The sequence below is a fragment of the Trachurus japonicus genome, chromosome 1 (genome assembly GCF_045865225.1).
Source record: "Trachurus japonicus isolate A0001 chromosome 1, Traja_1.0".
Taxonomy (NCBI): domain Eukaryota; kingdom Metazoa; phylum Chordata; class Actinopteri; order Carangiformes; family Carangidae; genus Trachurus; species Trachurus japonicus.
Genome location: NC_140907.1, coordinates 17,650,929 through 17,678,362, shown reverse-complemented (window position 1 = coordinate 17,678,362; position 27,434 = coordinate 17,650,929). Strand labels below are relative to the sequence as shown.

Below are 27,434 nucleotides of genomic sequence, written 5' to 3'. Positions count from 1 at the left end.
CCTGAACACATTTATTGCATCAGTTGCTCTCTTGGCGAAACCATAAACAATTTTCAGCAGATAAGACGAGTTCCAGATCTCATATCAACTTCTTTTTTTGTTGTTGCCAAAACTCTAAGCACAATTTAATTTGCTAAAACACACAGTGCATTGTGACACACTCTTGATGCATAATAGAAGCTAAACACAAGTACAGCACAGACATCATCACTCAGATACAACAACTCAAAGTTGTTCACGTTTTTCTAATGATGTGATGAAACCAACATAAACCAGGTGAGAGGTCACAGAATGTCAAAGGCTGAAGACCGTCAACCTGTAACCACCATTGAGAATATTTTTTAGAAAATATAAAACACTATTTTTCTGTTATAAAGAATATACATTTCTGGTGCTACATGCTTGGAACAATGTGTTTTCCATTTTCTATGTGGTTTGTGATGAATGATCAGTCGCTTTTATTCTGATTGGCCTGTGTGTAAAGAGTCAGACGTTTGGTAAAAGTGGTTTGACCACTGAGTTTCATGTTTACAGCTCTGAGAAAAGCATGCAAGGTTTCAAAAAAAAAAGAAAAAAAAAGTGGTTTACCAATTGTGGAAAACAAAAACACAGCAACAAACTCCTTTCAATTTTTTGTAACACATGAGAACATCTTGAACTTTGTGACACCTCAGTGGTGACACCCAGTGGTTGTTGTTTACTACTTCAGCAGCAGCAGGGGAAATTTGAGACAGTTTCTCACCCCTAACAGGAACACAAAACACTATTTCTGCATTTCTTTATATATGCACTATCAGTATTTTCTGCTGCAAATGTTCGTTTGTTTGTAACAATGTCCCACACCTCTGTATGAAAATAAAAAAATCTGCTGGGTGAATAGCTGAGTACCTAGTAACCCCCCCATCTTCTTCAGGCTTTGCTCTGTCTTAACATTTCTCATTCTTCCACATACACATATGCTTGTGTTTATGTTTATGTTAATAAACGTTTGGATAACACTGACAAAGTCTTTAAATTCTGGCTGTCATGATCAGATACCTATCTCTACCCTAAACCAATAGGCTAACCATCACTACGGTGCCCCTGAAGGTTCAACTTCAGAACAGAAAACAACTTAATCAATTTGCCACCTTACTTCACCCTTAAACAATCTTAAGACAAAAAATAATAGGATAGTGCCCCCACACACTCACACAATTCAAGGAAGTGTTGAGTTGAGCTGTACACAACCTAGTCATTGGAGCTGTTACCACAAATTCAGTACATTTTTTTTACAAATCTGGTTTGCTACATTTTCAGATGTTTCCTTGTTTCTGCCAAGTGGTCGTTTTCTCTGTCCCATTGTCTTTCTTGTAACTCACTGTGTTAACCGTCTGCTCCTCCTCCATACACTTAGTTTGTTGCCAGCTGCATCTTTTTATTTACCCGCAAAAAGCTTCACCAGCCACCACCAACTCACATCCACAGAGGCTCTTTACCATCAAGACTACAGTTATGCTTTTAAACAACATGAAGAAACACATTTCAAACATTAAATTACAGTATTACGATATGTTGCATACTGCAAGTTATTGAAACTGTGCTACTGGAGATTTAAGTTCAGGCTCTTTTAACTATAACTTCACGGTAGATAAAGAAATACACATTCAGTGTCACAAGGACACATAACACACCTGCTATGATACAGGACATCTGTGCTTCTCCTGTAGCTTTTTTTTCTAATGTGAACCAAAACACAAACATCTGAATGTGTGCACCGCTGGCGTGTGTGTGTGTGCATATGTGTGTGTGTTTGTTAAGTGTTTCCTGTAGATAATGTTCACAGATTTGATGGCGTTTGTGGTTTTGGTGGTGAAGCACTTACTGGCAGCCAACAGCATCGAGCTCAAGTGAAAACAAGTATTCAAAACAGCATTGCCCGGGAGAGTGCGTTCATAATTAGCATGCATGTACAGTAATTGTGCATGCGCGCGCGTGTGTGTGTGTGTGTGTGTCTAAGCCAAGTGTGACAGAGTCAGAGCAACAGGTGGCCAGCCTGACATCACCATCTCATTTTTTGTTTGGAGGGGAGCTGAAAAGAGAACACACACACACACACACACACGCACGCAAACTCCACATTAAACACATCACAACAGGCACTGGGCCACAACAGGAAGTGGTCTCCATGGTAACATGGTTCTACATCCTGCTTGGTTGATGTAGAAGAAAACGAAGAAAACTCTTGATTGAGACAGCGCACTCACACACAAACAGACAAATATCTTACCTACACACACACACACACACACACATACACTCAAAGCAGTGTGAACAGCCTGTGTAGCAGATGAATTCACACACACACGCACACACACACACACACACACACACACACACACACACACACACACACACACACACACACACACACACACACACACACACACACTCTCTCTCTCTCCGTTATTTATAGTACATCACATAGTTCCTGTTGGCTGTTCATATAGCCTAGTTGAAGCTTATGTATTTGTCATGTGAGCCCAGGCCTGTGTGCATGCACCTGGTGATGTATGCTGATACGTTCTGCCATCTTGGATTAATTTAATCTCTCAGTTAACATGTTTCCTTTGTCCTCTTCTCCCTGATTTGGGCAGCTCTTTCAAGTGTGGTATGTTTGGTGCGGCATGGCGATGAAGATGCTATCGAATGACTGACTCCGACACCAGCTGCAGCTTTACAGTGCACACAGGGGGAGCTGGCAAAGCACGCCATGTGGAGGGGAGTTGAAAGGATTAGAGGTCAGTGCGGGGTGTGTTGGTCAGCAGACTGTGCCAGTGTATTGTTTGTGGATTTTATGTTTGTTGGTGTTGTTGAATGGAGTTAAGGCACGGTGTACACGGGCTGCGACTGGGCCAAAGCCAGACCCAGTTCCTCACAGAGGGATGTCATAACAAATACTGATGCGGTCACACTGAAGTGCTCAGGCAGCTTTTTGTGGTTCAGTATAAGAAGGAGATTGTTACCAGGCTGAGTTGTGTTTCTCGTGCTACTCTAATCTTTCGATCTGTGCTATAATCTGACATGATATATCTCTGGGAACTTTGATGAAATGAAGATGATCTTGTTGTGTTTATTTCTGACAGGCGTTTCCCTGTGTTATGAAATTATTCTGCATTTATTTGTGCAGTGCATCTGCTAAAGTGCTCTCTTCTGAGCTCTTGAAGTTCTCTTGTGCCACTTTGGCGTCTGGTATTAGTTGTCAAGATCTCTTTTTTTTAACACACTGGTCTTTTCTAGTGTAATTTAGTTTATACACACACACACACTTACCTTGTTGCTGTCCTGGCACTGGAAGACATAGCAGGCACAGGCCGGTGTCTTTCTGACCAGGCAACCAAAGCTGCTGGGCTCCTGGCTGTTGTGAATTAGCTTAGTCACCTGGTGGGGACGACACTCAAACAGCACTGTATGTGTTAGAGGGTCCCAGACAACTCCCTCTCCCAGAATGGAGACACATCGCACCCATGACGCTGACACACACAGAAAAACCATCTGAGTGGAGGTGGAAGGACCCAACTCTACACCCGGGGGCCCTGCGGACTGCAGCGCTGCACACCTGCTGATCTCAGCCACCACCCAGGGCAGCATGGCCATGGTGGTGAGGTGGTGGACCGGGAGAGAGCCAACCAATGTCAGTTTGTATCGCACCTCCTCTTCCGGCTCCTCTTCCACTCCCTCTACCTTCCCTAAGCACGTCGCAGTCCTCACTCTGGCACGGCCGAGTTTCTGAGGACACTGTGTGGAGGATGTGAGACGTGAAAACGAAGGACAAGACTGGCGGTTTGAAGTTAGATTAGAGCGGGGTTTCTCACAGCTCCCTGGCCTGTGTGATTCATCTTTTCTGGGCTTCACTTCAAAGTAGAGGCCCTCCATGGTGTGTGTAGCCAGAGGCAGATGTCCGCATCCACTTCACCTGCAAAACATCAAGTAGAGGACAGAGACCTTTAAAACCAACAGGTAACAGCCACAAAGACTGTTTATTCTTTCTTTGATTTCAATTATAGAGGGAAAAATACTGAACCAACACCTTTTTTTAAATTAAGAATGAATGTTTCTGCTTCATACATGTATGTGTTCCAGTCTGTTGTCAGTGTATCGGTTTCCCCATGGCGGTGGATCAGCTGAGTCTTACAGTATGGAAGCCAGAGGGTCATTTAGAGGGTACTACTAAAACAACCACCTGGTGTTGTTTACCCAACCAGGAACACATGGTTTGACTACTGACCGCGACTTTTAGACTCAAGGACACACAAACAAACACATGACATTTAAACTATATGGGGATCATATTTGGTGTGTGTGTGCGTGTGTGTGAGTCAGAGAGAGAGAGAGAGAGAGAGGAGAGGGGGGTCCAGCTGACCTCCCCTGGCCTACATTACTACATTATAACCACTGATAGACAGGGGTGTTATGTGTAGATTTGTGTGTGAAACCAGTGGGGAAAGGCACGTGCAATAACGCCAAGAAATAAGTATACCCAGTGTTTAACAACATTATCTTACAAAACGAGTTCATGGTGAAATAACAGAAGCAAAACGACTGCTTACTCACCTCATGTTTGGCCTCGCAATATAAATAAATCCTCAACTTGAATCAGCTGGGACGGTGCAGCTTTCAATATATAGGTCGGTGTTCTGCAGTAGAGCAGTATACGGAAGTGAAAACTATAGATTTTATTTCCGAGGAGCGCAGCCCCACGCGATTTATCTTACCGGTAATTATCATTTTACGCACGGAACAAGTTTTTTTTTTTTTTTTACGCACGGGGTTTCGCAAACGGAAAGGCGAGCGTGTTTACTGTGTTTAAATGTGTGTGCGATCCGCCCATAGAGCTCAGTGAATAATTCAAAAATGATTTCATCTTCTCCTCACGTTGACACAGCCCTCTCTTACCTGTGCTCAGTTGGTCCGGCCTGGCGCGTGCAGCAGCAGAAGTGCAACCAAGGGAGGTTGTGGTGTGCGTCACAGCGACCGCGCGCACATACACAGAGAGAGAGAGAGAGAGAGAGAGAGAGAGAGAGAGAGAGCTCCACACAGCTCCAGTTGGAGTTAAATATAGAGGAGAAGTCGAGCCTACCTCCCTGCCCTCCTCTCTCTACTCAGATGGGGCATGACAAGTGCATGCTGCATGCATGGGCTGCCGAAGGATGCAGGGGTGACGTGTCTGCACGTAGCCTGTGCATGTGTAAAAGTCTGTCATCTAACTCTCACAGACATTTTCCAATGTAGGTAAATATCGGTCATGTCCGGACCAGTGGTTCTCATGAAGCCGAGAGCCCATGCAGTCCCAGGGATGGAAAACGTCATTTCCGCGGTCCTGGTTGGGATGTAGTGAGTAGGGTGTGGAGTGAGGTTACTTTAGGCTAAGTAAGAGGGACTCCACAATGAATAGAAATCAGTTCCATGTCCCAACAGTAGCTGTGCAAATGTATGTGCAGAAACCTTTAGCTCAACTTAATTCAATTGTGTCAATGTTGTTTTAAATATTTGAATTAATTCACTTAAATTAATTTGCGTGAGTTTATCTGAGTGCAGGTATATAACCTCAATTTCAACCCCTCATGTAGGGATGTGCAGTAGATATTGTTGTGTATATGCCTGGCAAAAAGCTCTATCACAGTTTTTGGGCTATACAATTTTTATGGTCTTCCTTTCACTCTGAAAAAAAACTTTTAAGCCACTGGATGTCTGGAATTTGCACCTTCCGCCTTTGATTGCCTTACTGCTGTCAGCCTGACATGAGAAACAATAAACTATGCCTTGCCTGGTAGCATCTGGGTCCATTAAAAGTAAAACTTAAGAAATAATATGTCAATATGTCTTTTTCTTTGATTCCCATTGCACTGGAAAGCTGTCAACTGTCCACAGACCCCAATCACTTCAGATTATGGCAACAGCCAGTACAGATCGGCTTTGGCTCAACTCAGCTGAGAAGCACTTTTTGCAAACATAGTATTTTTTAATTTACAAGGCTGTAATTTGAAAGCTGCCTTCATACAGTACTTACATTATCATATGGTTGACATTATACCCCAACTTGATTTCTCTTAAATACTGTACATACTGAGCTTGACTTGAAAAAATGTCACCTGGAACTCACTAGAAAGCTCTTTAGAAATGTATGTGTTGTTACCTTGTAGTCATTCTAAATAATTCATCTCTAACCTTTTAACTACAGTTTGTGGCTGTTTTTTTTATTGTTACATAATTTATTAATTGTATTTGTAGCAACTACTCTAATTGTTTAGGTGTGTCACCAGAAAGATGATATCCAGCTCTCATCAATGCATTATAATGTGATGTGTTTACTTTCTAGTGTTTGTAATCTGCAATATTCATGACCTCCATCAAGTTTTCTATACAAAATTCAATGGTAACCAGCCACAAGTCTGTCAAGAAGAACAGTTTGTTCTTTTACAGTGAGCAACACCTGTGAAGCTGCGGCGGTTTATATTCTCTGTAGACAGCCTCTCTTCTGTCATACACCCCCTTGTGCTGAGAGGAATATCACACACATGAAATGTATATACAGTGTATACACCAATCAGGCATTACATTATGCCACTGACAGGTGAAGTGAATAACACTGAATAACTCTTCATGGTGCCACCTGTTGAGTGGTATATATTAGGCAGTAAGTGAAGATTTTGTCCTCAAGGTTGATGTGTTAGACACACAACCTGAGTGAGTTTGACATGGGCCAATTGACTGCAGCTCTTGCGAGGGTGTTCCTGGTCTGCAGTGGTCAGTATCTATCAAAAGTGGTCCAAGGAAGGAACAGTGGTGAACCGGTCAGGGTCATTGATACATGTGGGGAGCGAAGGCTGGCCCGTGTGGTCCGATCCAACAGACGAGCTACTGCTGCTCAAATTGCTGAAGAAGTTCATGCTGGTTGTGATAGAAAGGTGTCAGAATATAGTGTATCGCAGTTTGTTGCACATTTAGCAGCAAAAGAGGAACCAACACAATATTAGGCAGGTGATCATAATGTTATGGCTGATCAGTAGCCTATATATATGTATATATATATATATATATATATATATAATTAATGTAAATCAATTTAGTTATTTTATGTAAATTTAAATATCATTTTTTATTGAATTAAAGGTAATTGAATTTACTACATTTAAAAAAATCTTCTATATACTGAACTTGAGTGTGGACAGACATGAATGAAAAGTGCAATATGAGGCAGTTATTCTAGTTTATTGAGTGATGATGTCTTTGTCGCACAGTATTTTAAAGTCGAGGCACATCTGGAGAGGTGAGCTGTTATTGTACATGTCAAGAGTAGTCTGTCAACATTACTTACTGAGGTGTAAAAAAAATAGTTAAATGATGAATGGTGTCAATAGTCTGTTTGAGTTGTAACTGTTGGCGGATTTGACAAATTAATGGAAAATATCTTCACATGCTGACGCTCTGAGCTTTTAGACTTTTAGGTCATTTTACCACCTAGAAACTTTATGATGACAGATTTTCAACTTCAGGCATTGATTTAAAACTTTAAAAAATATTCTGTTACTTTCAATGTTATACCTTACTAATTAACTAAGATATTGCACATTCAAAGTCTGACAGCAGTTACAACATCAAGTAAAGTTATAGTTACAATATCAGCCCCAGCAACTCTCACTCTGCTGTAATAGTTCCCGTCAGCAGCCCTGCAGTCGATGCTGAAGCACAATGTGGAATGCATAATGTTGAACTGAAATGAATAAACAGTAAATTGTTCATCAAACACAAAGTCGGGAAGCAGGAAGGACTTTGGCTTTAGCATAAACATTTCCCAGCTGTAGTTTAAGATCTCCAGCACTGTGATAAACTGAATCCAAATCATGCTGATGTAATGACTACTGTATGTAAAACTGACGCAGCACCCATAACTACACCCCTAAAACAGATGTCTGGATAAACACAAAGTGGAGGTTAGAGGCTGCCAGTAGGGTTATCAAAGTGAAATACTGGTCCAACTAGCAACTAAAAAAATTGTGGTGGTATTGTCGTTAATGTAGTTATGAAGCAAAATGAAGCCGGAATTAAATCAAGAATCCCTTCTGGAGCAGTTAAGACATAATGTGAAATGCTGGTTAGAGATATTAGCCACAACTAGTCCTGTTTGTGATATACTATATGTTCTCTGGGTGATCAGTGCTACTCTGGCTTGGGCTGCAACTTATTCTTCTGTGGCTCAAAGAAGTTTTCAATGATGGCATCAACCAAGTCATCCAGTTCCTTCTTCAGGTGTGCCACGTCACTGTTAAGAGACCCAGAGGAAAGGTAAAATCACATGATGAAGTAACTATGTTTAGTAACTGGGGTTTTCCATTTACAATTGACAAATTGAGAGCTGAGTAAAAAGAAATTGAATATCTCTTGTTTTGTTGGTTGTACAAAACAAGACATGATAAACCTGTCACTTTAGAAAATGGAATGAACAGAGTAATCGATAATGAAACCTTACAGAAAGTTGTCACTTGAGCTTTTTCAACAGTGACCTACCTGTTACCAGGAGCAGCACAGAGTTCAGTGTAGTATTTGATCTTTGGTTCAGTGCCACTGGTCCTCATGGTGGCCACACCCCCGTTAGAGAAGGTGAAGGTGATCATCTGACTGGAACTGGAGGTGGGAAGGATCTGGAGGGACAGACAGAGAGGTGGACGAACAAGAAGGAAGAGTTACGGTTATTTGGGCGAACAAAATTAGGACCATAATTGTTGTTTTCATAAAAATCATAAAGACACACAAAATAATGTTGTTTTCATAAAAATCATAAAGACACACAAAATAATGTTCCTGCTGTCAATAACAAATGTTTTAATACAACTACATGCTCTGGGTGGATGTCCATTAGTGAGTTTGTGCCCTTACAGCCTTCTTATTGGGTTGGTTGCTGTCGTAGCCTGTGGTCAGGTCTCGCACTGTTGAGATGGAGAAGCGACCGCATTCAGTGGGATATGATTCCTTCTGGCCACCGTAGTTACGCAGGCGTTCAAATAAGCTGCGGATCACAGCCTGGTCATGGCAGATAAAGTAGGAGTTCTTGGTGATGTGGTACCCATACCTGACAGAGAGGAGTGGAGAGATCAAAATGGGTTGACACTTAATTTTGGAGGTTCAGTCCATTGAAGTCAGATGAGTTTGATCTGCATGTGTGTGTCTTACTCGGTGTAGACAGTGGTGAGCTGCTGAGAAAGGCTGGTCTTTTCTGTGGCCAGATAGGAAATCATCTCTCCCGCTATGGCAGCAGCACTCACTCCATCCTTATCCAGCACAGAGGGGCTGCACATATACCCTGCAACATACACAGTTCATCCCTGGTATCAGCAACTGTCCAACTGCTGCAGTCACTTCCTCCTTTTACTGACAGTGCATGCACAGGCAAGTGATTTCAATTACAGCATCATAATCATATTAGATGGGAATGCTCTAAAATATGTGATGTTATATGTGTGTGACTGACTGAGCATCTTTCATATTAGCCTCAAACAACCTTTAACCCAGTACATGGCATTTGACTGCAGCCATGACTCATAATATAGTGGCAAATAACTGAGACCAACATCGTCAGCTGACACAAATCTGATGCTTTCATGCATGCTTTCACTGAGTTTAATGATGGTAAATGGTAAATGGTCTGTATTTATATAGCGCTTTACTATACCTGTAACAATACCCAAAGCGCTTTACAGTACATCACATTCACCCATTCACACACCCATTCACACACTGATGGGTGTTTTACTTTGACAAGTAAATGAGGCTTCACAATAAGGTTAGAAACCCAGTGTTAATACACCTTAGTAGATTCTGGCAGTCGATTCACTTTCTGCTGAAGGAGGCTGCGGAGGAAGAGCCTCACCAACTGAGGACCGATACGTCATACAGGTTGTACAAATGATACCAGGAGGATCCATGACTGTTGCTTAATGCTCCGGTTGAAACATGTTGTGTCAACCACAAAACATTAAACAGCTCAACTAGCTTATTGGATTTGAGAATGAAGTTGTTACTGGGTGTGAAGCTACACCGATGGTCAGGTATGGGTGTGGTGTCAAGTCAAGTGCCATAAAATGTACTAGTTACAGACTGGAAACACAGTTTTTTTTCTCTTTCATCTAAAAAGCTCAGAGTGAGGACAAAACATCTTTTGTTGATATAAAGAGATTCATGAGGAAAAAGGAAACTTAGCTATTCTGTATGTTTTAATTAAAATTGTTTCAATGAAAAGTGCTTCAATGGCAAGTTGGCAACAAAATGTTGTAAATCTCTCAATACATAACTGCTTTTATTCTAAGATTTTCCTTTTTTTCTTTTCTTTTAATCTACAATACAAAGAAAGACCAAAGAAATACCACACACAGTCCTCTGAGCCCGCTGACTATCATTAGACAAGGGGCCAGTTTAGACCTCGTGAGCTGGCAAAAAGATTTTGTTAACACTGAAATAGTAAGCTGCCCTAAAACTGATCCCTGATAGATTTACCTCACATGAGGACAAATCAAATTCACTCTGGTTTTTGGAAGATAATAATGTGCACCAATGTTGGAAATGTGACACCACAAAGAATAAACTGAGACCAACTATAATTTATTACATGAAACAATATCAATTTGTGTTTTTGTATGTTTTGAGTGTGTGCATACCTATGGCCTCTTCAAAGGCAAAGAGGACAGTCTTGCTCTGGTCCAAAAGGTCTCTGGCTCTGTTCCCCATCCACTTGAACCCTGTTAATGTTTCCTGTCCAGACAGTGGCGACAGTGTGAATTAAGTGTGGTTTGAAATGATTACCGGTAGTCCAGCAATAATGAAGCCTACCTATAATAGTGTGCATTTAACCGATTGTTAATATCCATGAGACACCACTTTATTCCCATTTTATCTTAAAATACTATTACTGGAGGCATTGAGCCGCTTCATTACAAGAGGCAGGCTTAACTGCAGAACACGGTGTCTTCTTGAAGAAGGAAATATTAAAACTTAATGATGCATGAGGACATAAAATCCAGGGAAAATCATTTCTGATCAGTTAAAAAAAATAATAAGGTATTTTCATAGTGGAAAATGTATGCAAAACCAAGTTAAGTACAATGAGCATTACACTGTATATTTAAATTTTAATGGTGCTTATTCATCATGTTTTGTGGTTTGCAGTTCCCAAAATCCACTTTTATGTAACATGACACAGTGCTGACTTTGACTATGTTACCTCAAAGTGGAAACCCTCCTTGAGAGCGATGGCGCGGAGGATCTTGGATGAGACGGTGCTCGACAGCATGTAGAGGTTTTTCACAGCAGCGGCGTCAGAGTTTTCCTTTTTCCAGCAGCGGAACATCCACCAGCCGAGCAACGCTCCCAACTCATTCCCACTGAACACTCGCCACTGTCCACTGACAAGGAGAGATGGGCAGAGGTTATAGAAAGGCAAGCACGCAAACAAATATAGCCTCATTTGCAGAGGCATTATAATGTTATATATATATAATGTAGCTACTTTTGAAGACGCTGAGGTTATGGTATTTGATGCAGATTCTAGATATGCGTCCTGTTTTATCGACCTGAGAAGGAATTCACATCCTACAATTACTCTGAGTTTAATATGATCTTATATGAAATTGAATATCTCATGGGCTTAACATATTTTTTAGCTTTGCTCTTTCGGGCAAAATCAACATTTTTAGCTGTGTGAAGGTTTTAAAACAACCTCTTATCTGTGATGCACGTGACAAACCCTGTAGGACACATAGGTGTACTGTATGTAAACAGATACCGTAATTAAATGTTTAAAGGGATTGTTAAAAAGACAGACAGGTTTCTTTACAAGTTTTGAAAGAAAGGATTTCTTTCCAAGTTTCGAAAGGAAAGATTTCTTCACGCATCTCTCCAATTCAACAAGTGTTCAGTGATGTGATAAATACCTCTCCTGCTTCTCAGCGATAGCCAGTCGATCTGCATCAGGATCGTTGGCCAACACCACAGTGGCCCCTTCCCTCTCTGCCAGTGCAAAGGACAATGTCTGCAAAACACACAGACGCACACTGCACCTCAAACCAAAACACAAACATACATCCACTGTATATGTGACTACATGTGATGAGTGCTGGCATCACATGGTGAATGTTCAATACACACCAGGACTCCCTCTCCCTCCTCAGGGTTGGGATATTTGACGGTGGGGAATTCGGGGTCTGGATCTTTCTGTTCCGCCACAGCGTACGGCGGGTGAAGATCAAATGCTTTGAAAGCTGACTGGACAAATGCGTGGCCGACTCCATGCACAGATGTATGCACAATTTTCACTTCTGATGTCTTGTTTATGTCCCTGCGGAGACAGAAGTTCAGGTCAAACCATGTTTACATCAGGACATGTTAGCAAGTATATTTTTGTCACTGATAGCAGTGGACACCTTCATGATGTGTTCCGTGGCTTGGATCTAAGTTACTGAATTTGGTTAAAATATTATCTTTTACCCTGTTAAGATTGTTACAAATTTCAGACAGTGATAAGCTGCTTTTAAACGAGTGGAAGAATAAACAGAGCGGTTATAACTGGTTCACATAGGTGTTGACTTTTACACAAGGGAGGTAGAAAGATCATATTTGATGCCACTAAGGAAGGCTGAGCAAAGTTCCCACCTTCTGTTTATAACTTTTATTGTATTATTATCACATTATCTCAAACCGTCAAATCAAGGAAGGTTGTGGTTTCATCTTTCAGCTGTAGAATCTTTAATAAGTGGATGGATTTAATGTGTTAAATGGCTTCACATGAATTAGAGCGAACATTTGAATATTGATGGATGAACCTCAGTATCCTGCCCTAATGGACGATATGAACTACATATTGAACAGAATGGGCTAACTGTATTAGCTGATCAATATGTCCTGGTTGGATGGTTGAGAACAGTTTTGTTGTTGTTTCTTTTTGGTCGCTGCTTTAGTTTTTAATGGCTGTTATTCATTAAACCTGTGACTGCTAGCTTCAGAGGGATTCTCTTAGTCATCTGCTTCGTGTATAAAAACAGACTACAATGACAATAAGGACCTAATCTGCACAGTGGATGATTAAAAACATCAGTGTTAATGTGGGTTACTTGTAACGCTTTTTTTTTCAGTTCAGCTCTGTAGTGTTGTATGTCCTGGTACTTAAGACCTGAAGTCACCGTTTTAAGGTGCGACACATGTTGTTTATAATCAGTGACTGAACGCTGTTTATCTAGTTGTACAGCATGACATCCTCTGCCCTCAGGTGTTTTAGATCATATATTTGCTGCTCAACAGGTTAAGTGTTGTCGGTGGAGCACCTGTGATGACAGTGCTTCTGGATGGCTTTGAAGTATTGTGTGTTGATGTCCTGGAAGGGGTCTTTCAGCAAAGGGCTCTTCAGGGCCTCCTCTGGTTTCCAGGACTCAGGCCAAGGCTCCAGGTTCTCCTCTATGGCTTTGGAGATTCCTTTGTCATGAGGAGACACGATCTGAGCACCGTTCTCCCAGTAAACCTGCGACCGAAACGGAGCAACAAAATACTGATATATCAACAAATTTGAATCCACATTTTTATCCGAACTCGAAACAAGACCAACTTTTTACTGAAAAAAGTGAGAAGTGTTACCTTGTAGCCGTTGTCCTGTTTGGGGTTGTGAGAGGCAGTCACCATGATACCAGCACACAGACCCAGGTGGGAAACTGTGAAAGGCTGCAGGGAGAATGAGGTATAGATCACTAACTAGGATGTAGTCACTGCCTTATTGTGTGGGGTAGTCAAGGCGATGTTGCGCTGAACTGCATTATACTGAAAGATTTTTCTAGGTGTTTTTCACATACATGTTGGGCAGGTAATAAAGTGGCAACTGAGTGTAAATGATATACATTTGAAGCACACAACAAGAATCACAAAGCTGTAAATGACTAGGAGCAGTTACAAGTAATAAAGTGACAGTTCTGGAAAAAAATATCTACAGTACTGTATGTATATCAATTTCTTTAGCCTAAGAACCAGTATTAATTATGTCTTTGATAGATTAAAATGAATTTAAATAGCTAATTTATTTTCCCTCTATTTTCCTTTTCAGTGTCTGCTGGTGGAAGCATAACCCTGCTGTGTCTCTCTTCATCAGAAATCCACTACTGTCTCCTTACTATTAATAACATACAAAGACATAATATAGATAATGCATGGTAATATCAACTAGATATCTAGTTGTAAACTGATTTGAAGTGATCTTGACTGATTAAAACTGCTGTATTTATCTGTTAGGAAAACTAATAGAAAGATGTACATACATGCTGTTCCTACAATTACAAAACCAATGTTGAATGATGAAAGAGATCTTGAACGGCCCCAGAATGTTTGTTTTTTTTGTAGTTTATGACTGTCATTTCATGGGTACTGATTGTGTGTTTAAAAACCATTGCAAGGACTTATACCAAATAAAGTTATCAGCTCTTCATAACCTGTTGCCAAGATAATATCTTTAAGCTGCAGTGAGAATATCTTGTGTGTTTTCCACTTCCCTGCAGACTGTGCATGTTAAGTATGGACACAAAGTCATGAGAAAGTTTCTTGAACTGAGATCAACCTGGTGAATCATATGCACATTATGCAACATGTGGCATCCAAAGGGGAAGTGAGCTTTTCAGATGGAATTTGCCCTGAAGCTTCTGTCCCACTGTCCCCCGCCCCACTAACAAACATGACAGCAGACAGACTAATGTGACGTAACAAATACTTATCCTACCGTGCAGAAATGGTAGAAAGCATGTTTAAATTTCAATATAAACAGTGAGTAGTACTTCTGGTTTAATGGATTTCTATTACAGGTGTCTGTGACTGAATCACCAAAAAAGGAAAGAAGCAAATGAGGATGTAAGAGAATTTCAAGTGATTACCACAAACGGTGTAGGGGTGATGTCAGAGAAGAGGTGAACAGGAATCCCTTGGCTGATGAAAACAGCTGCAGCCAGGCTGGCAAAACGTTTGCTGCTGCCCCCGCTGGGAGGGTGAGCCCGGGCGTCATAGCCTATCACCACGCCTCGATCCTTCAGGTTCCCAAAACTCTTCTCCAAGTAGCGACAGAAACCCTTTTCACAGAGGACAACATTTAAGGAAATGAATGAAAACGATAAGAGGGGAAATTGCAGAACTGGTAGAGGAGGATATTAAAAAAAACAGCAACAGGAAGCTGGTGAGAAAAGCAGCTGCATTAACTTCCTACAATCTTGGGTAAAAAGCTGGTGGTGGTTGAGTGACGCAGAGTCGAACAGCAGTGAACTAGAATCAAAATGTGTAGGTCTTTCATGTGACTTTAAGTTTAATGTGCGCACAGTAAAGGAGTTATCTATTAACTGACCTGCGTGGTCTGGATGATAGTGAGGTCATTCATACAGGAAATGCCGGGGCCCATGGCTGCTCTCAGACCTGCTGTACCAAACTCCATCCTGGAGGAAAAACATTTCTTCAGAGCCTCCACTGCTCCCTCCTTCATCAGGTCCCGCACCATGGACACTGTTTTGGGGTTCTGGGGAAGAAAACACAGGAATAAATTCTAGATTATTATCTACATTTATACAAACAAGCATACAGCTAGAGATCAGGGTGGCAACATCACTTTATTTTCTAATGTAACTACTACGAAGGCAGTCAGAATGGTTGGTAAGATGTGTTCAAGCTTTGCTGATGACTATTATTGAAAATGAGCTCCCTGGCTAACACTTGCACATTTACAAAGATATGGTTTAAATCTGTTGTCATTATAAAATGGAGAATATTAATTGAAATAGTCACTGTATATTTCCTGTCAGTTCTAATTTAGATAATAACTTTTTAAACTTAAAATGTCGAGCAATGTCAAGAGGTTGAGAAGATGACCTCTATGTATTTACCTGTGTAGCTTCACGGTAAAATTACGGTCTCTTTAAGTGTGCTGCATTTTCTTGTGAATGAATGACATGCATTTTGCTAGGTAAAGTGAAAACAGTCCATTTAGAGATGTCAGCCGTAAACAGTAAGTGAGTCCACATGATGCGTCCTGTTCAAACGGGTCAATGAGCAAACTGCCATAATGCAGTTATCTTAAGACTAATGAATATGGGACCCTTTTCCAATGTGACCCAATTGGTGGCATCCCCATGTCTATTTAAGGCCATGAAAGAGTCTGGTTGTGTTGGTCAGATGGCTGCATGCATGTTAGTCTGATTGCACGTGCATATCTGTGCATTTTAACATCATGTGACAGAACAAATTACCTACTAATCAGTATATCACAGTTCTGCTTGCAGACAGCTGAAAGGGAGAGGAGATTTAGCATGTGGAGCTTTAATATTTGTGTCACATATTATTTGCAGCAGAGGTTAGCACCAATATTTTAGGGTATTTAGATTTATAGGAGAGGGTAATATTTTATTTGACATGTCTGTTATTCCATAAGTATCTGCACAGATCTTCGTGATTTTGGGGAGTATTTTTAAGGAAATGAAACTTCCCTTGAAGGACAGCTGCGTTTTGACGCAAGTTAGTATTCATTCATTTCACTTTCAAAAGTTTTATTCTCTGGATATTAAGGGATTGTTTGTTTGCTGGCAGACAAATCATACATTTCCATACGTTCAAAAAGTCCTTCCAAGTTCAACTTACAACTAGGAAACAGTGGCCTACTACATTGATTTCTATCTGAACATTTTCCAGGATGTTATGATTGAGACCTCTAAAATAAAGCATTACAAAAGAGCAAAGCAAAGTATCAACTGCTTGATTTCACTGCCTATAGTTTCATTTTGAGAGGACACTGAGGTTTTACACCGCTGTTTACAACTCCATACTTCCTAGTTGTCCTGTTATTATTAAAACCACGCATTTCACGAAGTTACTTCAAACTAATCATTTCATGGCAGACTGACGTCATGGTTTAACATAAACCTGAATGACACACATGACATGTCACAGGTAACAAACATCTGATGAGTTTAGCTGACTGAGCTAGCCTGCTAGCTGTCACCTGTCGCCTCACCTCGTCATACTGCAGCCACAGCCGGACAGCCCGGTCCAGCTCCGGGTCCCCGCTCGAAAACGAACCGTTTTCCATTTCTCTTCTTTCCCCGTCCGGTTATCTGCCTCTAAAGTGAAACACTCTCGCCCTGTAGCTCTTTACCCGACAGAAGAGAGTGGAAAGCGGCTGTGAATGTGAAAGCACCACGGCGCGGGGCGGAGCTACGTAATACGTCACCATCTGATGCCTTCAGGTGCCGCAGCAAGTGTGGGAATTACGGAACCGTGTGGCCTTCATGGACACATACAGGTAATGGGTAGAGACGGTAAGTACAATTGGGAGTCGTGTTTTAGAGTAGGCTACGCATTGTAATTCAACTTTTTTTTTTTTTTTTTTGCAGTAATGAGTAGTGTAATTAATTACTTCTGTAAATTACATAACACAAATATAATTATTACATTTATTATAAGAATTTTTCTTTGACATTTCTTATTCACCAATGTAGGCTACATTAAAAAAAGGAAATACTGTTCACCCAACAAGTACCAGTACCACAGTGATCGTTAAGATTTATTTAAATATACTAATAAATAAAACTGACAACAACACAATTGCACATCAACATAAACAAAACACAAAGCTGGAGCCTTAGCACTTAAAACCTAATTATCACCATTCAACCTATAGGTCTTTACCTCATTACTTTATGGGAGGGGATTAGAATTTATGATCATTGTACTGTGATGAGTCAGTGATCTAGGCCTAGTCTGGGTCTTCATAACTTCTGTTGTAACTGATGTGCTTTTGCCTTTTGCAGTGCGCCAAGAGAAGTATATAGTAGCTGCAGCTCTACCAACAATAAACCAGTTAGGCTAACGGGACATTTGATAACACAACTCCTTCCCAATGAGTTATCTGAGCTTTGTGATATAAGACACAAAACACATGCACTGAGTTGCATCTTTTATTTTAATAAATAATTTGTTATCCTTCATTCTTTCACATAAAAACACAAGGGAAACACTAATACAGCAACACTAAAGACAGTTCCAGCAGTGATCAATTACTGATTTTGGTTTGTAACATCACTTGAAAACTGCTTCCACACATGTTGTTGCTTGATGAAGTTTTTTTTTTTCCTGAGGTAATTCATACTGTATCAACAGGTTGATACTGTTGTGGGGGCACTGCCTCTTCTTCTCCATTAGTTCTAGTTAGAGATGAAAATTAATGATACCCCTGAGAGATGATAGTGAGCTTACAATAATAAAAATCAGCTGGGGAAAAAAAAGACATTTAGTCATTGGAACCAGATGATTTTAATGTATCATGAAGGTAAATTATACAACAGAGACTGCAATGTGAATTATCACTGAAGGAAGTTGTCCACTAAACAGAAGCCAGTGGCTGATACAGCTGATCTCAACTGCAGAATAATAAACCTAAAAATAAAGATTCAAGTTTTGTTTTTACTAGTATTCGTGTTAAGGTCCCGTGTCACACGCAGGTTTCATCATGTGAATGGTGAAGGAACTCTTCAAATTTGTAAATCAAATATATGCAATAAACATATTTAGGCTACAGTATGTTCACATATTTAGATAATTTACAAATGAATGAGCGTTACAGAAGAAAGGCATCACTTCAGTTCTAAATGTAAAAGGACCATGGTACAAGAGTAGTTATTCAACAGCTTGAAAATTATGTTCAGAGCAGAGGCACAAGAAAACTGTCTTACTGTTCTTCAAAGAGCAGTCTGGTTTTAATTAATTGTTCAGAAATGAATGTGAACAAAAGAGATGAAAAAATGACTACAATAGATTTATTCTAACAATTATCTATTAAATAATCTATTGTAAACACTGTAGGTTAATGCAACTATTTCATGTCGGTGTATGTCTATCAGCAATGGAAGTCATACTGTGTAACTAAAGCCGCTGGAAATGATGTATTTTCTAAACAGATCATTCATGAACGAGCCGTATGAACTCTTGACTTTCTCAATGCTTCAGTTTCAACAGTATCAAACACCACAGGCCTTTTTCACAGCACAAACAGGGGCAGGAAAAGCACTGGTATTTCTAAGACCATCAAAGAATAGCTCCAATACTTTGTTGGTGGCTCTGTCAGGGATTTGCAATACACAAAAACAACATTTTAGAGGGTAAATCACCCTTTCACTCTTTGGTAGAACTGTGAACAACTCAGTTAAATTTGACAAAGAGCTCAAGGTTTTTCCCAGGGACCTAAAGCCAGATAGGATGGATCCTTTGATTTAATTTTCCATGTATGAATTGAACTTTAGAAGCTGATCATTTGGTTTATTCTTATGCAAAATCATAAACTGAAAATCTGATATCAGGTAAAAGTGAGTAGAGCAGTAGAAGTGGCATTAAACAGAAATACTCAAGTAAAATACAGGTACTTATACTTAAGCAGTGGACTTGAGTTAATATTATTGTGCTGTTATCTTACAAACTAAATATCAATGAGGTCTGACTTTATGTGATAGCAGGCGACCCAGGTGCAGCTACATGTGGGTGTAAGACACAGACTCAAAGCTTTTGACAGATTTGGGTGCATCCCAGTGCTCCTGGCTGCTACATTTTGGATTAACAGATGCCACTTTGTGTTGGATTGAGATAGTCCTGTCGCTTACTGGGGATTAAATGATCCAGACCTAAGGTGCTCCCGGTGTAAGTGATGGGGCACAAAATCTACAGTCGCCATTTTGGGCAAAAATGTATTCAGAGATTTATCTGTATGAGGGTTCGGCTATCTGAGTTAGAGAAATAAATTACTGTGGTTATAGCATACAATTCACTCATTTTGTTCTCGGTGATTCCCTGCAGTTTTGTGTTAATAAGACTTATAATAAATCCACATCACATGTCTAACTCAGAACATTAAAGCCTCACAATAGCTTCATACAAAACAAGGAGCAGGAGTTTTGCCTCTGCACCTCTTATAGTGAAGGTGCATTAGAAAGAGATCTTTTAAAGGCCATTGCAAACAATGTGTATATGGATACATGGAAAAATTGTGAACCCGTCCTTTGACAAAGTCCCCATTTTATAAGTTGTGACAGTGAGCCAGCGTGCACAATACCAGATACCAGGACCCTGAGACTGAGGCCACTGAACTCAGATCTGTTGTTCATTCTGTTATTTACACCCAGGCTTTTCCTCACACATGTCAAAACGTCTTCTGTGAAAGAGGCAAGTGACACTCTGATCTTTTGCAGTGAGACCTGAGTCGTGTCAGTTAATGTCATGAACATATAACCACTCATCATAAAGACTGCGGCTCTGACACACACACATACTGCTGCTATCTGCTGCGTTTCTTGCGTTGTTTGATGATAAACAGGTTCTCATCCGTCGGGTACATAGGTGCAGAGTTTTTTTTGTCAGAATTTCTCCGGTCTCGATTTCGCTTCTTCTTCATTTTCTTCTCTCCGTTCTCCGGCTTGGACCCTGACCCCTGCATCCCACCAGTTACAGTCCAACAGAGGCGCTGTGGTCCGCTGCCTCTGCGTCCCTCTGGTGGTACTCCCATTGTTTTCTTCATCATTTTCCCTTTCTTCTTCTTCTCTTCTTTCTCTCCTTTGCCCCCTCCTCTGGGAAAGTCGTCTGCTTCATCCAAAATAAGTTTAGCTGGTGGAAGGGGGTCTCTCGAAACAGGCACCTGTCTCTTGGGTTTCCACGGTTTCGCAGTGCCACTGGTTTCCTGTTGTTTGGACTTATTGAACTTATTTGATTTGGGTGTTTTGTTCTTAAAGTAATTGTCACTAAAGAAGATATGGCTGGGTTTGTGGTTGTTGGGGGTATGGTGAGGTGTGTGGTTATGTTGGTGACTGTTTCTGTCGTGGCTCATTTTCTGTTTCTTTTTCGGCGGTCCTGGTGTGACAGGGGTCTCGGATGTGGTGGGGAAATAGCCGTTGTTCTTCAGATCTGCAGAAAGCAGAAGCACAAAGGATTTAATTAAAGGACTTTTTTTCAACCTGCAGGGAAGTTGTCACAGCATCATGAGTTAAAACAAGGTCAGATAAGTCAGGTAGTTTTATCAGTCTGTGGTGGAAAATTAGCTGACATTGGTATTCTCCTTGTAATAAGTAGCAACGTAGTCTTTGTGGAGGTTGTAGTAAAATCTTGTAGCAATCCTGTTAACTCCATTAGACTACAATAAACCTGGGGGCAGAGGAAGAACACTAGGATGACCCATGTACAACCTTGTTTACTAACTGATCTAGGTTGTAAATTCCTATAGGTACAACAACAACTGAGGTAGGCAGCCCTTCATGAGTAACACATCTGTTGACTTGGTTTATTGTCTGGGAAGGCTAGAAGTGCTTGTAGTAATGAAGCAACCAGAGTCATAGGTAGCTGTCAAGTGGGGTATAAGAAGGGACTGCAATCCCTGTTCTGGGGGCACTACTCTGAACTGCTACCTGCCATGTAGTTCTGTGTTCTGTCCCCTTCTCTGTGGAGAATGGAGAATAAACTTGGGTGCATGCTACCTCTCCTGTCTTGTTCTTTGACTCTCCATCAGCAGCACCAAAATTTCCACGACAAGTTCTCTCATGTGACACTCAGTAAGTAAGTGAATAAGCGTATTTTATCAAGCATTCATTCAAAGTGCCTGAGCTCTGCTGTTTTGTAATTGAATTGGAGCGTACAATAGAGAATACTGACATCTTGCATTTTTACTTTACTGGCCATATGTAAGTGTGGAGGGCATTCACTTGAAGTGTAAGAAGAGATTTAAAAAATGTAATAACAAACAACAAACCAGGACTAAACTAACTACTAAGCACCACATCAAACTGTTTGTGTGTTTGTGTGTGTGATTCACCTTTAACTTTGTGCTTTATCCTGTGTTGTCTGCGGTTGATGTCCTCGACTGTGTCGTAGTGGTTGATGAACGGGATGCTGGCAAAAACTCCATTAAACATCCTCTGCCGTGTACACACCTGAGGGAGACACGCACGAATGCATGACACACACACACACTCACACACACAGTCACAGTCTGCACAAATTCTGTGCAGCATGTGTTTTCACTGAAAACTACACGAATGCTGTTAGTGCATCATTTAAGGGAAGTTATTGAAGAGGTTCAAATCTGAGCAAACCAAAAAAAATGTATACAGAAGAAAAGATAGAATAACTTCCAGAAATATCAAGAGTGTTTAGAATCGAACTTCTTTATTTGTCATTTGTTCTGCTCTCTACAGGCATCTAAAACAAATTTTATTCAGTTCTTGCTCATCTTATCTGCTATCATTGGGGATTTATTTTGGCCAAAAGAGCACAAAGAAGTGTGGGCAAAGTCAAATACCTCCATGTGCATATCCTGTCCTATGTTACATAGACATAACTCACATGTCCAAAGTGTCCTTTCTTGGAGCAGTTGTAGCAGTAGGCAGGAGATCGTCCAGTGTCCTCTTTCCGCTGCTTCATAGGAGGCCCTGTCTTTGTCTAAATACACAAAAAACAGTATTTAAAAGTTTTGTTACAAGAGAAGCAGTATGTACAATACTATGTTTTACATAAATTCAAAATATTCTCTTCCCTATGAACATGTTGGGGACAATATAATAATGGTTTAACTTTCCATTTGTCTCTCGTTCTCCCTCTTGTCTGCCATCATTCCCATGCTCTCTATTGATACGAGCTGCTGTGTATTGTGCTGTGAATATGGCCGCTGATATAAAACAGTGATTACCAGGGCTATAGTTAGAGGCCTGTAATGACCCAGTATGATAAGTAAGCGCCTCTCTTTCTCTCTCTCCATGTGTGTGTGTGTGTGTGTGTGTATGTTCATTTGTGTGTGTGTGTTGGACACGGGGTCCCGTCCCCTATGGGCCAGTGTTCTGAAAGCCTTCCATGCTCCAGTGCCCACAGCAAATATACACTGATATAGAGAGAGAGGAGTCACAGGCACAGTGCATTTACTGCTAATGTCACACACACACACACACACACACACACCGACACACACACACACACACACACACACGTTAACACTCATCTAAGGTGCCCCTCCTTCGTCTCTCAGCCCTGATTCCAAGATTACAAATCATTTGTGCCCCACGTCATTTCTTAAACATAGCTTAGCGCTAACCTCCCCTCCCTTTCTTCTCCTCTCCCTTCCTCCTTCTTCCCTCTCCTCTCATCCCCACATCACACTTGTTTTTTCCTCTCTCTGTCTCTCCCTCTCTCTCTCTCTGTCTCTCTCTCTCTCTCTCTCTTTTCCGCTTGAGTAGTTTTGCGGCAGAAAGGATGAATGCTATTAGAGCGTCGCGTCATTATCGGGTCAGGCCGGCCGGGCCCATCTCCATCACAAAGGCCAGGAGATCACAGACCTCTTGCGAGCACATGCACGCACACACACACACGCACCCTAAGGAGATCACAGTCCCCGTCTCGAGCCCCCCCACCCCCACCGACCTCCACCCTTCCTGCCCCTCTTCCCATTCATCTCTCATGTAAATTGGATGTAGGTCTCCCTCTGTCTCTCCCTCCCTGACCTTGGGCTTGTGTTATCTCCACATACTCTGATCCAGCACATAGACAGAATGAATGAAAGCACGAGAGACACAGAGAGACAGATAGAGAAAGAGAGAGAGAGAGAGGGAGAGAGAGAGAGAAAAAAAGAAATGAAATCCCCTCCTATTCTCCCATCAACCTGTGATAGTTGTCTGAAAACCTGTGCGTCTGTGGGCGTGTGCGTGAGAGGAGTTGTCTGCCTCATACAATATTAATTAACTGGATGAACCCTCATCCCTCTTTCATTTTCTCGCTCTCTGTTTTCATCCGCCGCTTCCTATCAGGGGCATCTAAATAGCTAAGAGGGCCAGGGCCTGAGGGATCAAATCAGTTTGGTGTCTTTCTCTCGCTTTCTTTCTCAGGGGTTTGGAGAGGAGGAGTCCTGGAGAGTCTGGCTGTGCAGTGAAAGTCGACATAACACGGGCAGATTTATTTATTTCTTACCATTGATTTGCCATCAAACTGCATATTTGTAAAAGCCAGAGGTCAAAATGTCCTCGCAAATTAGTCCTCTAAATCTGGTTCATTCATATGACGGCTGAGTAAGCCTCAATGAACATTTGTTCGGGTCAGGCGTTCACCTGAATCTATTCCTACACCTGACTAACTCTGATTTTCTACTGGGATAAACACAGCAACTGCTCTGAAAAGGTCACATATCCCCTAAAATATCCAACAAAATCACTTTCTGATTAAATTTGAGCAAAGAAACCGACTCTGTCATTGCAAAGTCATGCATTACTTTACTTGATATAAATAGTTTGTTGACACTTTTAGGGGACTTTCAGAGGTAACGAGTCGCATCATCATCCAAACAGCCTGCTGACCGGTTCTGCCACAAGGTGAATGTCAGTGGAAATTTTCAAAATAAAAGACTTAAAAAGCAACATCTACTCTACTCGCGCAACCCCTTGTTTCTAATTGCAGATAGATAGATAGATAGATAGATAGATAGATAGATAGATAGATAGATAGATAGATAGATAGATAGATAGATAGATAGATAGATAGATAGATAGATAGATAGATAGATAGATAGATAGATAGATAGATAGATAGATAGATAGATAGATAGATAGATAGAAAACAACATTCTGTGATGCTGAAATGAAATGTGTTTTTTCTGTTTTTCTTTGTTTATTACCTTGTGAACCCACAGACTTCATGTAGGCGTCCTGACCTCTGACCTATACTATCACTAGAAAGCACCTGGAGTTTTATGCATCAGTGCTTCAGTTATATGAATAACACTGTCGCTGTTAGATCCTTCCTGTAGTTGAGTTGTCGTTATTTCGTCCATTGCCATGTGTTAACTCTTCGCATGTCCATGTGCGGTAAAAAGATTTTTGCCTTTGTCCAGTTTTGTGAATATTTGGATAAGTGTGTACACGTATGCTTTTCATGACAGAAATCTAATGTAATACAAATTGAACGTCTCCACTTTTCCAAATTTCCCAAGAGGCCTTAACATTTTCACTCATGAACCTGCTTGACAGACACTTGACAGCAGGGGAGGCTGCGTTAAAAACATCTGTCTGTGTTTAACTAAGAGCCGTCTGAGTGCAGGGACGGAGAGAGGAGAGATCTGAGCCTGATCCACTTCCTGCTGATCTGACATGAAGAGCTTCAGAAGCTGTTCACAGACAAAAAGAGGACTGGAGCTGCGAAGAGGTGTGTGTGTGTGTGTGTGTTTGTGTGTGTGTGTGTGTGTGTGTGTGTGTAGGAGGGAGTTTGAGAAGGTCCTAAGGGCTTCACTGTGGGTGGACACAGACAAGCAGCCATCCGTGGCCTCTCATGCATACACACAGACACATGAGCACTCTGTCACACACACACACACACACGTTTTCCCACAGTTGTCCCAACACATACACTGTGTCTCTCTAAGCCCTGCTCTCCTCTGCTCCTTGCCTTAGCTGCTGGTGGCAAAGCCGTGATAATCCTTTGGCCAACACAAAGCTCAGACTGTTACAGACTACAATCTGAAGGAACACACACACACACACACACACACACACACACACACACACACACACACACACACACACACACACACACACACACACACACACACACACACACACACACACACACACACACACACACACACACAAGCCTGTTTGCTTCTCGGATTGTGTTTGATAACTGTGTGTGTATGTATGTGTGTGTGTGTGTGTGAGGGGGTGGGAACCGAACGGTAACGGGTGGTGGGAGTGTGGGGGCCGGGGCCAGCGGCGCTGTTTTGCATATGTTATTGCAGCAAAGGGGAGAGGTTTGCATATGTTACTGGACCCACTGGGGACCAACTCTGCATGCTTTATCATAGGAAACAGCCTCGCAACACAACACAAGACTACTGGGCTCATACCAAAACAAAGAGACCCTTGTGGTGCGTGTGTGTGCAACATGCCAGTATGTACATATTAGGTTAATATGGAGGGTTAATTAGACAGTCATGAGTTAGAGATGGCCATGGAAATGGCTATAAGGTGAACATCCACTCAGACAGAATAGGGAAATGAGCTGGAGACCTAAAAACATTAATCCTGTAATTTTCATATGGGGATTTGAACTGCGCTATTTCCAAAAATTGTAAAGAAATTAATTAGTGTTTACTTTCCGTTGTGAACAGGAATAAGAAAATCAGTCATTCTTAGGAGACCGTTTTAAGGTTGGAGGTGTGCTACAGCGAGGCTACAGCGGGGTAAGCAAGGGAGGTGGGGGGGGGGTCCTCCAAATAACCAGATGTGATTCCTGCCCCTTTTGTGTCTGCCAGTTCACAAAGACTCAGACCGAAGCCCAAACTGCGCGCCCTGCGAGGACTCGCACTCACATGCTGTCTAATTCCCAGAGGCTCTTCCTATCTCCTCCTGTCAGTCAGTCAATCAGTCTGAAGACAATCAGTAGGAGTCCTGATTTTCTCTTTAGAGCGAGGAAATGCTCCTGGAATGTAATGATAATGTGACACAGGGGTGAAAAAGGCGGTGGGGTTGCCACCTCTGGAGAAAACCCCCCTTTCGGGGCAGTGAGTGGAGGTAATCTGGTCACACCGTGGCAGCCGAACAGAGGATACAAGCTAATCTATTCAAATCTAGGTCTAAGTTATTCAATTTCTATTCGTAGCGCTCACCGCTGAGTTCAGAGGCTCTTTTCTAGTGTGGCCAGTGTGAGGCCGTGTTTTTAAGGAAAGATATTACCCACTCTACTCCCAGCAATTAGACAGAGCCAGCACATGTGGACATTAGAGACAGGGATTTAGACACACTATATACAGATGGACAGGGTCTCTTATGCCCTGGTCAGGATGCTAAACCCCGATTTTACATCTCAGCCAACCAATCACACACAAACACACACTTCAACCCACCCACCCACCCACCCGCGCATACACACACACACACACACCAAAATTGACACCATCCAGCTAAGCGGAAAGGCACAAAGACCTGCAAAGCCTGCAAGACCTCTGATAACACTGCACCTGTGTGTGTATGTGTGTGTGAGTGACTGTGTGACTATGTGTGTGTGCATTTGTGTGTACATTCCTATGGTTCTGCATGTATATCCAGGAGTGTATGTGAAAACACCTGTACTTTAGAATAAACTCCAGAGTGCAGTGTCCCCGTGCTGCAGAGCGACAACACCGAACCGCACATTTAAAGATCTGAAGCGATTTTTCAGTTTTTATTCAGTTACAGAAAAAAGCGTTGTTTTTTCTGTAATGCTTTGACTTATTTTGGTCATTATCGATACTGTTCGTTTCATTTTCACTGAACAATAATAACAGGGCTAAGCAATATTTACATTTGCAGTTACTCTGCGGATGATTTGTTTGATTCGTCAATTAATGGTTT

The 27,434-nt window shown here is 41.4% G+C and overlaps 3 protein-coding genes across 6 annotated transcripts in view; all 3 read right to left on the bottom strand.

The window, feature by feature from the left end:
* tbc1d1 (TBC1 (tre-2/USP6, BUB2, cdc16) domain family, member 1) overlaps positions 1-5,198 on the bottom strand; it is a 50,688-nt gene extending 45,490 nt beyond the window's left edge. Inside the window, exons 1-2 of one of the 4 annotated variants that reach the window (XM_085777451.1) lie at positions 4,936-5,198; positions 3,313-3,955 (exon numbers count right to left, since the gene is read on the bottom strand). In XM_085777451.1, the coding sequence (XP_085633577.1) occupies positions 3,313-3,915 (603 nt within the window). In that variant the 5' untranslated portion in view covers positions 3,916-3,955; positions 4,936-5,198. Of the gene's footprint in view, positions 1-3,312; positions 3,956-4,593 lie in introns of all 4 variants that reach the window. The other 3 variants (XM_085777468.1, XM_085777477.1, XM_085777460.1) reach the window with 3 other exon arrangements.
* Positions 5,199-8,181: 2,983 nt separating this feature from the next.
* Positions 8,182-17,246, bottom strand: pgm2 (phosphoglucomutase 2). Its single transcript, XM_085777437.1, has 13 exons — positions 17,051-17,246; positions 15,395-15,562; positions 14,934-15,125; positions 13,657-13,740; positions 13,350-13,543; positions 12,178-12,367; positions 11,964-12,061; positions 11,255-11,435; positions 10,692-10,785; positions 9,211-9,340; positions 8,917-9,109; positions 8,548-8,681; positions 8,182-8,302 (listed from the first exon to the last, which is right to left on the bottom strand). Exons 1-13 carry the CDS (start codon positions 17,123-17,125, stop codon positions 8,200-8,202), a joined length of 1,836 nt encoding a protein of 611 aa, XP_085633563.1. The 5' UTR covers positions 17,126-17,246; the 3' UTR covers positions 8,182-8,199.
* A 2,855-nt stretch (positions 17,247-20,101) lies between these two features.
* The window catches only part of zcchc7 (zinc finger, CCHC domain containing 7), a 46,823-nt gene continuing 39,490 nt past the window's right edge, over positions 20,102-27,434 (bottom strand). Inside the window, exons 8-10 of the mRNA XM_085777424.1 lie at positions 22,414-22,509; positions 21,884-22,001; positions 20,102-20,982 (exon numbers count right to left, since the gene is read on the bottom strand). Coding sequence (XP_085633550.1) covers positions 20,360-20,982; positions 21,884-22,001; positions 22,414-22,509 — 837 coding nt within the window. The 3' untranslated portion in view covers positions 20,102-20,359. The remainder of the gene's footprint in view (positions 20,983-21,883; positions 22,002-22,413; positions 22,510-27,434) is intronic.